The 13,520-nt window shown below is 41.7% G+C and overlaps 1 protein-coding gene across 5 annotated transcripts in view; it reads right to left on the bottom strand.

Moving 5' to 3' along the window:
* GALNTL5 (polypeptide N-acetylgalactosaminyltransferase like 5) overlaps positions 1–12,623 on the bottom strand; it is a 57,131-nt gene extending 44,508 nt beyond the window's left edge. For 2 of the 5 annotated variants that reach the window (XR_003139217.3, XR_003139218.3), the window contains exons 1-3: positions 12,423–12,622; positions 11,041–11,175; positions 5,487–5,784 (exon numbers count right to left, since the gene is read on the bottom strand). Coding sequence is in view for 3 of the 5 variants with exons in the window: in XM_049094704.1 (XP_048950661.1) it covers positions 5,487–5,784; positions 11,041–11,175; positions 12,423–12,425 (436 nt within the window). In the remaining 2 variants the exon portion in view is untranslated. Of the gene's footprint in view, positions 1–5,486; positions 5,785–11,040; positions 11,176–12,422 lie in introns of all 5 variants that reach the window. The other 3 variants (XM_049094704.1, XM_025452388.3, XM_025452373.3) reach the window with 2 other exon arrangements.
* Positions 12,624–13,520: the final 897 nt, after the last annotated feature.

The following is a 13,520-nucleotide window of genomic DNA, read 5'->3' as shown; positions in this document are numbered from 1 at the left end:
AAACTCTTAGATGTCAATGAAGAAACAAAATGTAACCATAAAAGATAAACAGCACAAACTAAAATGGTTAAAAGTAAAAGAATGGTCTAAGAATACAGGAGTCAGAATATCATTTAGGAAAGTACAGAATTCCTTGGAAGGAGCATCCAGAAAGTCATTTTATACTCACAGTAAGAATAAGTCACAATAAAGACTAAATAGGAACAAGCCTGTAGACATCACATACTGCTGCAGCAAAATATGTTAAAATCATTAGAGATACCAATACGTAATGCCACAAATAAGCAGTAATGGAATATTTTAAGAATAACTCCAACTGGGATCCCTGGGTGGCGCTGCGGTTTGGCGCTTGTCTTTGGCCCAGGGCGCGATCCTGGAGACCTGGGATCGAATCCTGCATCAGGCTCCCTGCATGGAGCCTGCTTCTCCCTCTGCCTGTGTCTCCGCCTCTCTCTCTCTCTGTGTGACTATCATAAATAAATAAAAATAAAAAAAAAAAAGAATAACTCCAACTCAGAGAAAGAGAAGTTGATTAATATAACTACTTACATTTCCTTAGTGGATTTATATTTTTCTTTGTTTTTGAAGAATAAACGTTCTTTTCCAATGGCTACCAAGTGCTCTCTCTTTTTTTAAAAAGATTTTATTTATTCATGAGACACACACACACACACACACACACACACAGAAGCACAGACACAGGGAGAGGGACAAGCAGGCTCCCTGCAGGGAGCCAGTTGCCAGAGTCTATTTGGGACTCCAGGATCACTCCCTGAGCCAAAGGCAGATGCTCAATCACTGAGCCACCCAGGCGTCCCTACCAAGTGCTTCCGAAAAGGGATATAAAAGGCTGTATTATATATAAAATGGATTTTCTTCAAGATGCAGTAACTCCATTTTCATGAGGCCCTCTTTCTTACACCTGTGAAATCCTGGACAGGACACAATAGATAAGCATAGGAAGTTCTCTGAAAGGTCGAAAGGAGGAGGCAGATTCCTGAGGCTGATCTCCGGAATGGAGGAAGGATATGATGAGCTCCTGATTTCCCTGCTGCTTCCCATAAATCCCAGACAGAGGTCTATAGAAGTCTTCAAGTAAAACCACCAATAGGGGGGCACCTGGGTGGCTCAGTGTTTGAACATCTGCCTTGGGTTCAGGTCGTGATCCCTGGGTTCTGGGATCAAGTCCCACATCGGGCTCCCTGCATAGAGCCTGCTTCTCCCTCTGCCTGTGTCTCTGCCTCACTCTCTATGTCTCTCATGAATAAAAAAAAAAGAAAGAAAGAAAGAAAGAAAGAAAGAAAGAAAGAAAGAAAGAAAGAAAAAAACCACCAATAGGCAAAGAAAAAAAAGAAAAGCCGAAAAGAAAAAAAAAAAAAACGCCAAGATCAGCCAGTTCCCTCTAGCCAAAGGGCCAGGGAGGCCTGAGCACAGAAAACCTGTGTCCCAACAAAAGAGCTGATCTTTGTATTATCAGAGACCTGGAAGAAAAGGAATCAGAGTGAGACTGGAAAGTATTCTCAGAAATAAGGCTGAGAACTCCCCAAGTTCAGAAAGGCTGGACATCTATAGATTCAGGAGGCTGAGCAAACCCCCAAACAGGGTAAACCAAAGAAATCCATGTCAGGATACCTCATAATTAACTTCTAAAAACTGAAGACACACTTCTGAAAACTCCTGAAAGCAGGCAGGGAGAAAAGACCCAGGACTCACAGAGGAACAATCTGAATGACTGTGGATTTCTCCTTTGAAATCATGGAGGAGAGAAGGAGGTGACAAAACATCGTCAAATGCTGAAAGAGATGAACTGTCAACAGCAAATTCTACATCCTGCAAAAATATCCTTTGGGAATTATGAGAAAATCAAAATACTCCTAAGTGAAGAAAAACTAAGAATTTGTGACTAGCAAATTCACTCTTAAAGAGCAACAAAAAGAGGTTCTCTAAAGAGAGAAATGATAACAGAAGGAGGTTTGGAACTTCAGAAAATAAAAAAAGAACATCAAAACATCAATATGGATAAAAATACAAATAAATATGGAAGACTCATTAAGAAACTCTTATGAGTTTCTTAAGTCATATATGGTGTTTGAAGCAACAGTTATAACCATCTGATGTGGGGCTCAATACGAAGACAACTATATTTTTTAATTGACAAGGCTAAGAAACTGTTTACACTTTACTTGAAGTGTCAAAACGTCAGTGCAAAGGGACTGTGATAAATTATAGATGTATCACATAATGCCTACAGCCACCACTAATGAAGCCATACAAAGTAATCTTTTTAAAAAGTACTTTATTTTTTTTTATTTTTATTTTATTTTATTTTTTATTTATGATAGTCACAGAGAGAGACAGAGAGGCAGAGACACAGGCAGAGGGAGAAGCAGGCTCCATGTACCAGGAGCCCGACGTGGGATTCAATCCCGGGTCTCCAGGATCGCGCCCTGGGCCAAAGGCAGGCGCCAAACCACTGCACCACCCAGGGATCCCTAAAAAGTACTTTAAATAAATCAAGATAGATTTGGAAAATGTTCAAGTAACCCACAGAAAGATAAGAGAAACAGAAGTTTGAGAAACAGGAAACACACAAAAAACAAAATGGCTGAGAAACTCTGACATCAATAATGGTTTTAAATGCAAATGATCTAAATATACCAATTAAAAGCATAGATGAACAGAGTGTATTTAAAAAATGTTCCAACAATATGCTAGCTATAAGAAACTTACTTCAGTGAAACATAGGTAGATTGATAATAAAAAAACAGAAAAGGATTTACTTGCAAATGTTACTCAAAAAAGCAGTTGGGATGCCTGGCTGGCTCAATTGATAGAGCATGAGGCTCTTGAGACCAGTGTCGTTGAGTTCAAGCCCTGCGTTGGGTATGGAGCCTACTTAAGGAAATAAAGTAGGGGTGGCTATGTTAATATTAGATAAAATAGATTTCAGGGCAGAGAGAATTTCTAGAAACAGAGACATTACCTTATGATAAAAGGTTCAGTGAGCCAGTAAGACAAAATGATTTTAAATAGAAACACGTCAAAAAACAGTCTCAAGATACACATACACGAAGCAAAAACTGATAGAGTTAAAGTAGAACCTGACAAATCCACAATTATAGTTGGGGTCTTCAACACCCACTCAACAATTGACAGAACTATCAGCCAAAAACTCAGCAAGGACATAGAGGACTGAACGATATAACTAACCAATAGGATCTAGTTGATGTGTACGTGAAGACCACAGCCCCCAACAATAACAAATACACTGTATTTTCAAGTGTGCATGGAGCACTCACCAGAGATGGACCATATTCTGGATCATAAAACAAAACTCAAAAAACCTAAAAGAATTGAAATCATACAGAGTATACTTTCTGACTATAATGGCGTCAAACTGGATGTCAGTAGTAGACAGTAGAAACTTATTCATAGACTCTAAAATTAATCTATTTCCAAATAAGCCAAAGAGAAGGTCTCAAAGGGAATATAAAAATATATAGAACTGAATGAAAATGGAAATTCAATGTATCAAAATATGTGTGATACAGCTAAAGCCATATTATTAAGATGCCAATTCTCCCCAAATTGATTTTAGAGCCAATACAATTAAAAATACCAGCAGGCTTTTTTTTTTTTAAGAAATTGACAAACTATTCCTAAAATCTATATGAACAAGCTAAAGGCCTAGAATAAATAAAACAATTTTTGAAAAGAATGAGAATAGAGTTCTGAAAGAGACTCAACAAAAACAGTCAATTGATTTTTGAAAGGTTGCAAGATGGAAAAAGGGAAGTTGTCAGCAAATGGATACTGGGCGAAATGGATATCCACATAGAGAAAATGAACATTGATCCTTACCTCCCATCATCACAGAAATTCACTCAAAATGGATCGTGGCCCTAATGTAAAATGTAACGTTTAACCTAAAACCTAAAATTTCTAAAAGACAACACAGAAGGGGATCTTTGTGAACTTGAGGCAGGCAAAGATTACTTCAATAAAACATAAAAGACATGAACCATACAAGAAAATATGGTGAACCGAATATCAAAATTAAAAATATTGCTTCCTGAATGACACCATTTTAAAGAGAATAAAAAATGTAGGGTATGGTGACTATAGTTAACAATGCTATATTGTATATCGAAAATTGCCAAGGCAGATCTCATCACAGGAAAAAAAAATATGTAACTGTGTGTGATGGATGTTAACTACACTGTGGTGATCATTTTGCAATATACACACGGATCAAATCATTATGCTGGACTTCTAACAGTGGTTTAGGTCAATTATTTCTTAATTTAAAAAGAGAATGAAGAGACAAGGCATGGACTTGTACAAAATATTTTTAACTCACATATCAAAGGACTTGAATCCAAAATACATTTTTAAAAAATCTTAAACATCAGAAGACAAGTATCCTGATTTAAAAGTGGACAAAGGAAAAAAAATGGACAAAGGATTTGAAGAGACACTTTACAAAAGAAGATAGATGGGTGGCAAGTAAGCACATGAAAATGTGCTCAAAACGGGGCAGCCCAGGTGGCTCAGTGGTTTAGCACCGCCTTCAGCCCAGGGCCTGATCCTGGAGACCTGGGATCAAGTCCCATGTCGGGCTCCCTGCATGGAGCTGTTTCTCCCTGTTTCTCCTGTTTCTCCCTCTGCCTGTGTGTCTGCCTCTGTGTGTGTGTGTGTGTGTGTGTGTGTGTGTGTGTGTGTGTGTCTCATGAATAAAAAAATAAAATCTTAAAAAAAAATAGAAAAGGTGCTCAAAACCATTAGTCATCAGGGAAATGCAAATTAAGACCACAATGGTACCATTACTTACCCATTAGAATAGCTAAAATCTAAAAAGCTTACTCTGTCAAATGTTAGTGAAGATTTGGAGCATACATTGCTGGAGAAGATATTAAATGGCACACCTGTCTTGGAAACGATTTCCCTTAAAGTTAAGCATATACCTACCATATATCCTGTCTGCACCAAACCTAGGTATTTACCTAAGAGAAACAGAATATGTCCATACAAATATTTATAATCCATATTCACAGCAGCATTGCAATTCACTCCGGAGTATCTACAAGCTCATTAAAAATATAAAATATTGTATTTTGCTAGAGATCATACATAAAGGAAGTGAAGAGAGATATCCATCAACTCAGGTTAACTACTACCTCTGAGGAGGAGGTAGCAAGGAGGTAAAGGGAGGAGGAGGAAGGAGGTAAAGTCTTTGATGGTACCTATTAACATTTATTTCTGTGAAAAAACAGAACACTATCTGAAACAAATATAGCAAACTATATAAAACATTGTTAAATGTAGGTGATGCATGCCTATTTGTTATTTTCTGTATATATGTGAAATATTTTATCATTTAAAAAATTGAATTGCTCTAAGAGAGACATTCTTTGCCTCTTCCAAATATTACATTTATGGCAAATGTTTCCCTTAAAATGGCTAACAGAAAAATAAAAAATACTTACCCAATTTAAAAAATAATTTTCCTGCAGTTTCATCTTCATCAGGCTTTTCAAATCTCATATGCAGTCTTGGGATTTGCTGGGGTCCGTGGGTAATTTGCTGTTGCAATTTTTTTCCAAGGGACCAAATTAATTCAGCCTCCTGGGTTTTCGTCTCCAAGTTGCTCACATGATTATGGTAAATATATATATATGACAGAGTTGTCCAGATCCCAAATATCAAGGATGCATAGAATAAACATTGAACTGTGATACCTCTCATTGTAAACCTAGCATTTTTGAAGGTCTGTTTTTTAATTTCCTAAGTCAGAAGGATTTAAAAGAAACTATATTAGATATCTCAATGATTTGTAGATCATCTACTTGGCTTAAACTCCATTTCCAGTGTTTTAAGAACAGGATCGTTTTGATATGTATTTATCATATACTTGGACAAGATACGTATATCTTGTTTTCTACTAGTGAACACTACTAAAACTAATATTCAGAAGATCACTTAACATCAAAATGTACAACATGGTTACAAAACATACACTCCCATTTAAAGTAATTGGCCCACACTCCTGAGCCTACGGCTAAAGAAAATACAGCAAAAGCAATTTTTTTAAATCTCTGAAGTAAATATGGCAAAATTAAAAGGTTTGATAAAGCTTAATGATGTGTCTACAGAGCATTCATGGTATTTTTCTCTATATTTCCCTTTTGTTGGAAATATTTCATAATTTATCAGAAAAGTCTTGAGAGACTTCCTTTAGAGATGATGGATTGAATATGTGTGTCTGTGCCCTGTCCATCTTGACTCAGCTGTGAATAAAAACAAATCTAAAAACTCTCTTGGGAAAAGAGAGGTAGGGGGAAGGTCAGGGCACATGAGATTTCAACATAGGTTTGGAAGACCGGAAGCTGCTTGGATGAGAGGTAACAGCATGTAAACAGAGGAAGCCAGGACCCCACGTGCACAGCGAGAGGACTCTGAGGTGGGACCCTAGAGCAGCTGGGGACTGGTCAGGTGCAGAGTGGGGAGGCTTCCACAGAGGCCACTTGTGTATATGCACAGCAGTCAGCTCTCTTCACCCCACGCTGCACAGAAAAGTCAAGATGGAAGCCTGGCAATTTCTTCTTTGATGACACTGGACTGAGGAGGCTCAGCCGCTACAGAGGGGAGGGGCTGAAGTCAAGGGGATCCCTTGGATCCAGAAGGTTTGATCACTCTGCCCATTTCCCCATCTCTCTCTCTCTCTCTCTCTCTCTCTCTCTCTCTCTCTCTCTCTCTCTCACACACACACACACACACACACACACACACACAGGCTCCCCACAGCCAGGTTGCTACACCTGAGGTAGGAGACAAGAGAATTGTTCTATGGTGAGAAAACAGGTCTCACATGCTGAAATTCGGGAGTGCCCAACAAAGCAGCCTACTACGTGTGACCTTGTCTGTGGTCAGGGTCAGATTCCCATCAGTGGGTTAGGGGTTAGGGTCTCATTTTTCAATAGGAACAGAATGCTGTTATGCACTGAGTTGTGTCCTCCCTAAAATCCTATGTCGACGTACAGGCTCCCAATGGAACTGTATTTGGAGATGGGGTCTTTAAAGTGGTAACTGAGTTTAAATGAGGCCATGTGGGTGGGCTGTAATCCAATTGTACCAGTGTCCTTGTAAGAAGAGGAAGAGACACCAGGGTGCATGCGCAGAGAAAGCCCATGTGAGGACACAGGGAGAAACAGGCCATCTGCAAGCCAAAGAGAGAGGCCTCAGAGGAAACCAACACTGCTGACACCTTGATCTTGAACTTCCAGCTTCCAGAATGGAGGGAAATAAATGTCTGTTGCTTCAGCACACCCAGTCTGTGGTATTTTGTTGTAGCAGCACTAGTAAACTGATACATGTGCCAAGGTTTGACCTAGGTGTTTGAAGAAAGCCTCCAGAAAGAGAGAAAATACACATAGAACCAGAAAATGGGAACAAATTAATGAGCGCTTTCAAAAACTCAAAACATCACTTTTGATTGCTCACAGAGAGCCAAGAAGATGCTACATTTATAAAACCAGAGACGCAGGCTTGAAAAAGAAAACATTACAGAACAAATAAAGGTTGTCAAAACCTAAAACATGATTGGGAAAATAAAAAAATTATTAAAAGGTTGGAAAATAGTGTGAAAGGAATATTCTAGAAGGCATAACAAAATGACATAAGGGAAAACATAAGAAAAACTGGAGGGAGGTGGTATTTCATTAATGGAGGTATAACATCTAAATAGTAGAAACATTTCCAAAAGATAATCGGTGAAAGGTGGAGGACAGGAAAATGTTAAATAAATAATACAAATATTTTCCCCAGAAGTAAAAGGGGGTCACAGAATGCCCAATGCAATGAATGTAAAAATATCCCTAAAAACTTCCAGGTGCATCAGAAATGGTCAACATATAGAAGGAGAATCAGAAGGATATCAAACTTCTCAACAGCAGCACTGGGTTCCTTTTTTTTTTTTTTCTTTTAAAGATTTATTTATTTTAGAGAGAGAAAGAGAGAGCCCCAGCAGGAGGGGCAGAGGGAGAGGGAGGAGAGTCTCAAGCATACTTCATTCTAAGTGAGCACAGAACCCAATGTGGGGTTCAACCTTACAACCCTTAGATCATGACCCGAGCCAACCCTGAGATCATGACCTGAGCCAAAACCAAGAGTCAGAGGCATAACCAACTGAGCTACCCAGGCACCCCAACGCTGGTTTAAGATTATAAAGAAATGGCTTTACAATTCTAAGTTAAATGGTATTTCACCTAGAATTCTTTACTTAGTCAAAATTTAATTTAGCTTGAAAGAGGAATAAAGATATTTTCAGATCTGTAAAGGAGTCAGAAAGAATTACATTTCACGTATCCCTTTTTAGAGACTACATGTGGATTGCAAATGCCAACAAAACAAAGAAGACATGGTCCAGAGTGGTGGATCCAAACCAGGGGAGAGGCAGAGATGGTCTCAGAGGGTGGCTGTGCAGGCAGGGTGAGGGTTTGGGGGTGACTGTCCACATTGGAGCAGAGGCTGTAGTGAGCTCTGGCACTCCATTCCTCCCCCAAAAAGGAGATGGGTCAGAAGAATATCAAATTTGATTGGGTGAGGAAATGCAAGTAGATGACTTATCTAATGATAAAAATTAAGGAATGGTATTTGTAGAGTAATAAAGATGTAAACACTGATTTTTAAAAATGGAAGTCGTGTAAAAAATGCAATTGATGTGTAAAATAAGCCAAGAAACAGAAGCCTAAGGATATTAGTTAAAATATGAAGGCAACTGTCATAAGATATATATGATAGGAATTGAAAGTCATTGCTTTTGGGGAGTTGTATTGGGGATTGGGATGGGAACTGGGGAGGGGTTTGCTGACTCTTTTTATTTCATTTTTTAATGTATGCATTACTTTGATAAAAAAATTTCAGAATAAAGATTACATGCGGTGCCTATCAAAGGGCATCATGGCTTGTCAACACTTACACACAGCAGCCACTTCTCTCCCTGACTCTTTAAATCATGTGACAGCCTGGCCCCAGGGAGAGGGAATCAAACATAGGAGCCTTGAGCTCTCCAGCAACACCCTCTCTCTAGGACTCTCTGGGGTGGGTCCTCCTCATATTCTGATTCTTCCAAGTGTCTTCCTGGCATCTGACCATGTTGTATTGTCTCCTATTTTTATCCCATTTTTCTGACTGGAGGAGAGTCTGGCTTCCACATTTTTGACCTTAGGGTTGTACTAGGAACAAGTTTACATACATGATCTAGCTCTCTCTGCTCTTGTCCACAGTAGAGACACAGCCTACCCCACAGAACCCAATACTCTCAACAATTCCATGGTATCAAACCACCTGGGCAGCACCTTGCCCCCTAAACAGACCTGAACACACCTGGATACAACGTCATATGCAGTGGTGCTGTGTGGTGCCACCAGATCAGCCCCCGGGGCTGGGGCCCCCATTCTCCCTACTGCCTGGAGTACTGGCACATGGCCACATCCCTTCACCAGAGTTACCCTTGGAGGGGGGGGGGCAAGCTGCTTTGCCCAAAGGTCCTCCTTCCCAAGGGAACTCATGTTTAAAGACTGGCTGATGAGCCCAACTGCCTTGTTTCAACTTGGGATGACTCTGAAGGCCTACCCAGCCCAGAGCGGCCCATGGGACAGACAGAGGTCCCTCTTGCAATCACATTGCAGTCTAGCCCCTTTCTCTTAGGAAGACAAATAAAAGGAAATCTCCTTTAGAAGGGAGTCAGGAGGGGCGGGGGCGGGGGGGCTCTCATGTTCTCATGTCTCCTTGTAGACTGCAGACCCAACAGAAACAGAGGCATCTATTATTATCATTTTACTATCCCAGCAAGAGGAAGGATAGTTTCCTCCTCCTCCAGCAACAGCCCAGCCAACGAGGGACAGTCACAGCCCAAACAATGAGGGAAAGTCACAGCTCAACCAATGAGGGACAGTCACAGCCCAGCCACTATACTTGGAACTCCAGTTGACTCCAATGGACTTTTTGTTTACTACCACCTGCCTTCCTTCCCCACTTCTCCTTTATTCCGTAAAAAACATTCTTCTGTTTGTTCTGTAGACTGGCCTTAGGTTTTGCTGTTTTGCTGTAGCTTCCTTGTCCTGGGTTGCAGTTCTCTGCCTTTCCTCAAATAAGCTCATTTTTTTTTTTCCCGGTACAATAACTGGTTGTTTTGTATTTAAGGTTGACACTACCCATTCCCTTCACTCGCAGGTGTCCTCCCCCAAACCCATGCCAATCAAGTATCTGCAGGCCAACCTCAGAATCCGAGTCTGCTTCCTAAGGAACTGGAGCGACAACAGTTGACAGTGGGAGTAGTCCTGGGGCACAGACACCGATATGGGGTTTGAGGCTGAGTCACCTCTATCAGCTGGCCCTGAGGACCCCACTGCTGGTGGGAAGGCGGTGCTCTGGTGGCCGCCAGCTGGCTGCAGCGATGTGCCTGGTACAACTTCACTGGAGGGGAAGTGAGATGGAATACTGGTGGAGAGGAACATTCTGGGCAGCACATTTGAGAGATGGGGGTAGGTAGAAGCAAATATAAAAACTGTGTAATCGAAATGGTTGCTGTCGGATGCTATGGATGCATTTGAGAAAGGCCACGAAAGGCTGAGGGTGACTAGTCACCCTTTGATGGCAACATGTCAACCTGGCCTCCTTAGCGACACCTAAAGAGACTCATCTCCTACGTGGGAAGGGCAGTGAAAGCTGAGAGCTGTGTGCAGGGCCTGGTGGTGAGGGCAGCTGTACTCCAGGGAAGGTGACTTCTCAGTCCTGGCTTATCTCCTGTCCAGGGAATGAGGAGGCATGAAAACTTGGGATGGGGGTGTGTGGGTGCAGAGCCACCGGGGACCCAGCCTCTGGACCTGTAGAAATGGCCCATTCACCCTGTTAAAGCCCAGCTCTGCTCCTCTGCTTGAGGATGCTTCACAGGCAAACACATGCCCTCCTGCTGGATTGCCCCTCACCCCCACCCCAGTCCCCTCCTGGCCACGAGATCAATAAGTAGGGTCAAGTTACAGCATATCCTGGCTGGAAAGATGCTGGGCCCTGCCCAGGGAGGAAAGAGACTGTTCCCAAGGAATTGCAGAACCTCCCCAAGACATCACGATCCAGTGGAATCAGGGGCTTTGCATGGGCTGCATCCTGAGGATCCTAGATGAAGGGTAGAGGTATAAAACTGGATTGGGCATTTATTCCTACTGGAACATTCCATTCCCCCAAGACATAGGCCTTAACATCCTGACAAAGATCCTCATTGCACAGTGAAGGCTCCTTGACTGGACACTTTAAAGACAGAATCTTTTGGGGCACCTGGGTGGCTCAGTCGGTTAGGCGTCTGCCTTCAGTTCAGCTCACGATCTCAGGGTCCTGGGATCACACCCTAGGTGAGGCTCCCTGCTCAGTGAGGAGTTTGCTTCGCCCTCTCCCTTTGCCTCTCCCCTTGCTCATGCTCTCTTTCTCTCTTTCAAATAAATAACGTCTTAAAACAAACACACAAAAATCTTTGTGTATGCAAAGACAGTGTCAAATGTGTAGAGGAGAAGGTGGCCTCTAACTGGGGGAAATGCTTGGATTGAAATGAGTGGGAAGAGAATGGAGCTGGCTAACTTCTTACTGCCGCTTCCTCTGATTTAATGTCACATGCTGAGACTGTTTTAATTTCCACCAAATACCAAAAGCAATTAGAAACTAAGGAAGCAAGTAAGCAAGGGGAGGCCCCCCGAATTGAATAGATAACATACGCATGTGGGTTCATTATAGGGTTACTGCTGCAGAAGGAAATACATCCTTATTCTCTAGGAGGATTCTACTATATTCAGAAAATTTGGAGGAAATTCTCTACATGTGGACACTTAGGAAAATGACCCTTGCCCAATTTTTTTTTTTTTTTAATTTTACTGATGGCAGTTTTCTTACACTACAGCTTTTTAAAGCAGAGCTCTTCCTGGTAGTCTGGAATATGCACCTCATCTCTCCCCCTGTCCCCACCCCCACTCCCACCAAATGCACACACACACATACACACTGAAAAACTGAAACCCTAAACTAAATTTGGATTCAGCCATTGAATTTGTTTTAAAGTGTGAGTTTTCAGAGCCAGGCAAACAGGCTATGCTTTAGATGATGTCACAACTAAATTATAAATAAATAATCAGATTTTCAAGAACTGACATCATTATAATGCCCATTATAATACCTCCAGATTAACATAGTCCAGCCTGGTAGCCATAATCTCTTCTTAAAAAAATCAGGTCCTATTAATCCTAATCCCCAGAGCCAGCATTCCATTCAAGATTCAGTACTTTGATGCGCTGTTTCCATTGATTCCAGGTGGAAGGACCCCTCCACCCCACCCACGTTGTTCCCACTTTTCAGCACACCCAGCTCCCCCCACCTACCATTAAGACATTGGCTGTTCTGTAGTTGATAACTTGCCTAAACTGAGTCACAGGTGAAATTAGGCAGGACTCTAGGTTGAATGATGTGAAAAGACGAGTTTTCTTTCTGGATGGTTGATTTGTGGTGCCTGGATTCTGAGCAAGTACTTGATTGTGCTGGGCTGCCCTGCCTGCGTGGTATTATACAAGACACAACATCAAGTGTGTCACAAAGCCCTGTGACATCACACAGGGCAATGCCAGCAGCCAGAGCCCCCTGCCTGGAAACTCCAAGCAGCAGGTGGAATCCAGGACTTCTAGAGTTCACTGGGTCCTTTCAGAGAGCCTTAGAATCCTCATTCCTCAGCCAAGGAAATAGGAAAAGCCTCATCTTGGGCAAAATCTAAGCTAGGTCTCATTTTTAGCTTTTTTGAAATCAAGGTGAGAAAAAGAAGCTTTCAGAACACCTCAAGGGACTCAAAGATGAGCCAAAGTGTTGTTTGGCTGCCTTTTAAGTTTTTACTCTATATTACCCATATTTAGATATTAGTACATGAGTTCACCCAAATGCTTGTGAAATGTCTTTTGAACGTGTCTGAGCAGATGTGACCTTCCTCCCCACTGAGGAGACTGACTCTGTTTTGCCTGGGATCAGACATTTGCTTCAAAGTGTGTGTGTGTGGGGGGGGGGGGGTAAGTTGGGTTCTTCCTGGAGGACCAGGAATGAGGGAACAGAGAACATGCTAGACTTCCAGCATTTCTTCTATAGGTACAAAGGACATAGAAGTCATGGTGCTACCCAGGAGTTGCTTAAAGGAGACAGAATAATCATATGAGAAATTAGGGGAGGATACAAGATAAAAAGTGTATTGAGTTGCTACAGCCTGGTATCCTGAACCAAGAGTCAGGAGGCACATTTGCCAGAACCCATTCATAAGGGGAAAGGATAATGCAACAGAACAAAACAAAAGGCATAGAACAAAGTCATGACACTAGGCAGATAGCTGGTAGATGCTGAAGAGAGGAGGTTTAGAGGAGGAAGATAAAAATTTGCAGAGGGGAAGCAATGTTGGGGGGGGTGGGGAGGGAGAGCGAGGTGCATTTGTGACAGTGGAGGTC

This window comes from Canis lupus, chromosome 16 (genome assembly GCF_003254725.2).
Source record: "Canis lupus dingo isolate Sandy chromosome 16, ASM325472v2, whole genome shotgun sequence".
Classification (NCBI taxonomy): Eukaryota; Metazoa; Chordata; class Mammalia; order Carnivora; family Canidae; genus Canis; species Canis lupus.
This window is presented reverse-complemented; position numbering and strand designations above follow the sequence as displayed.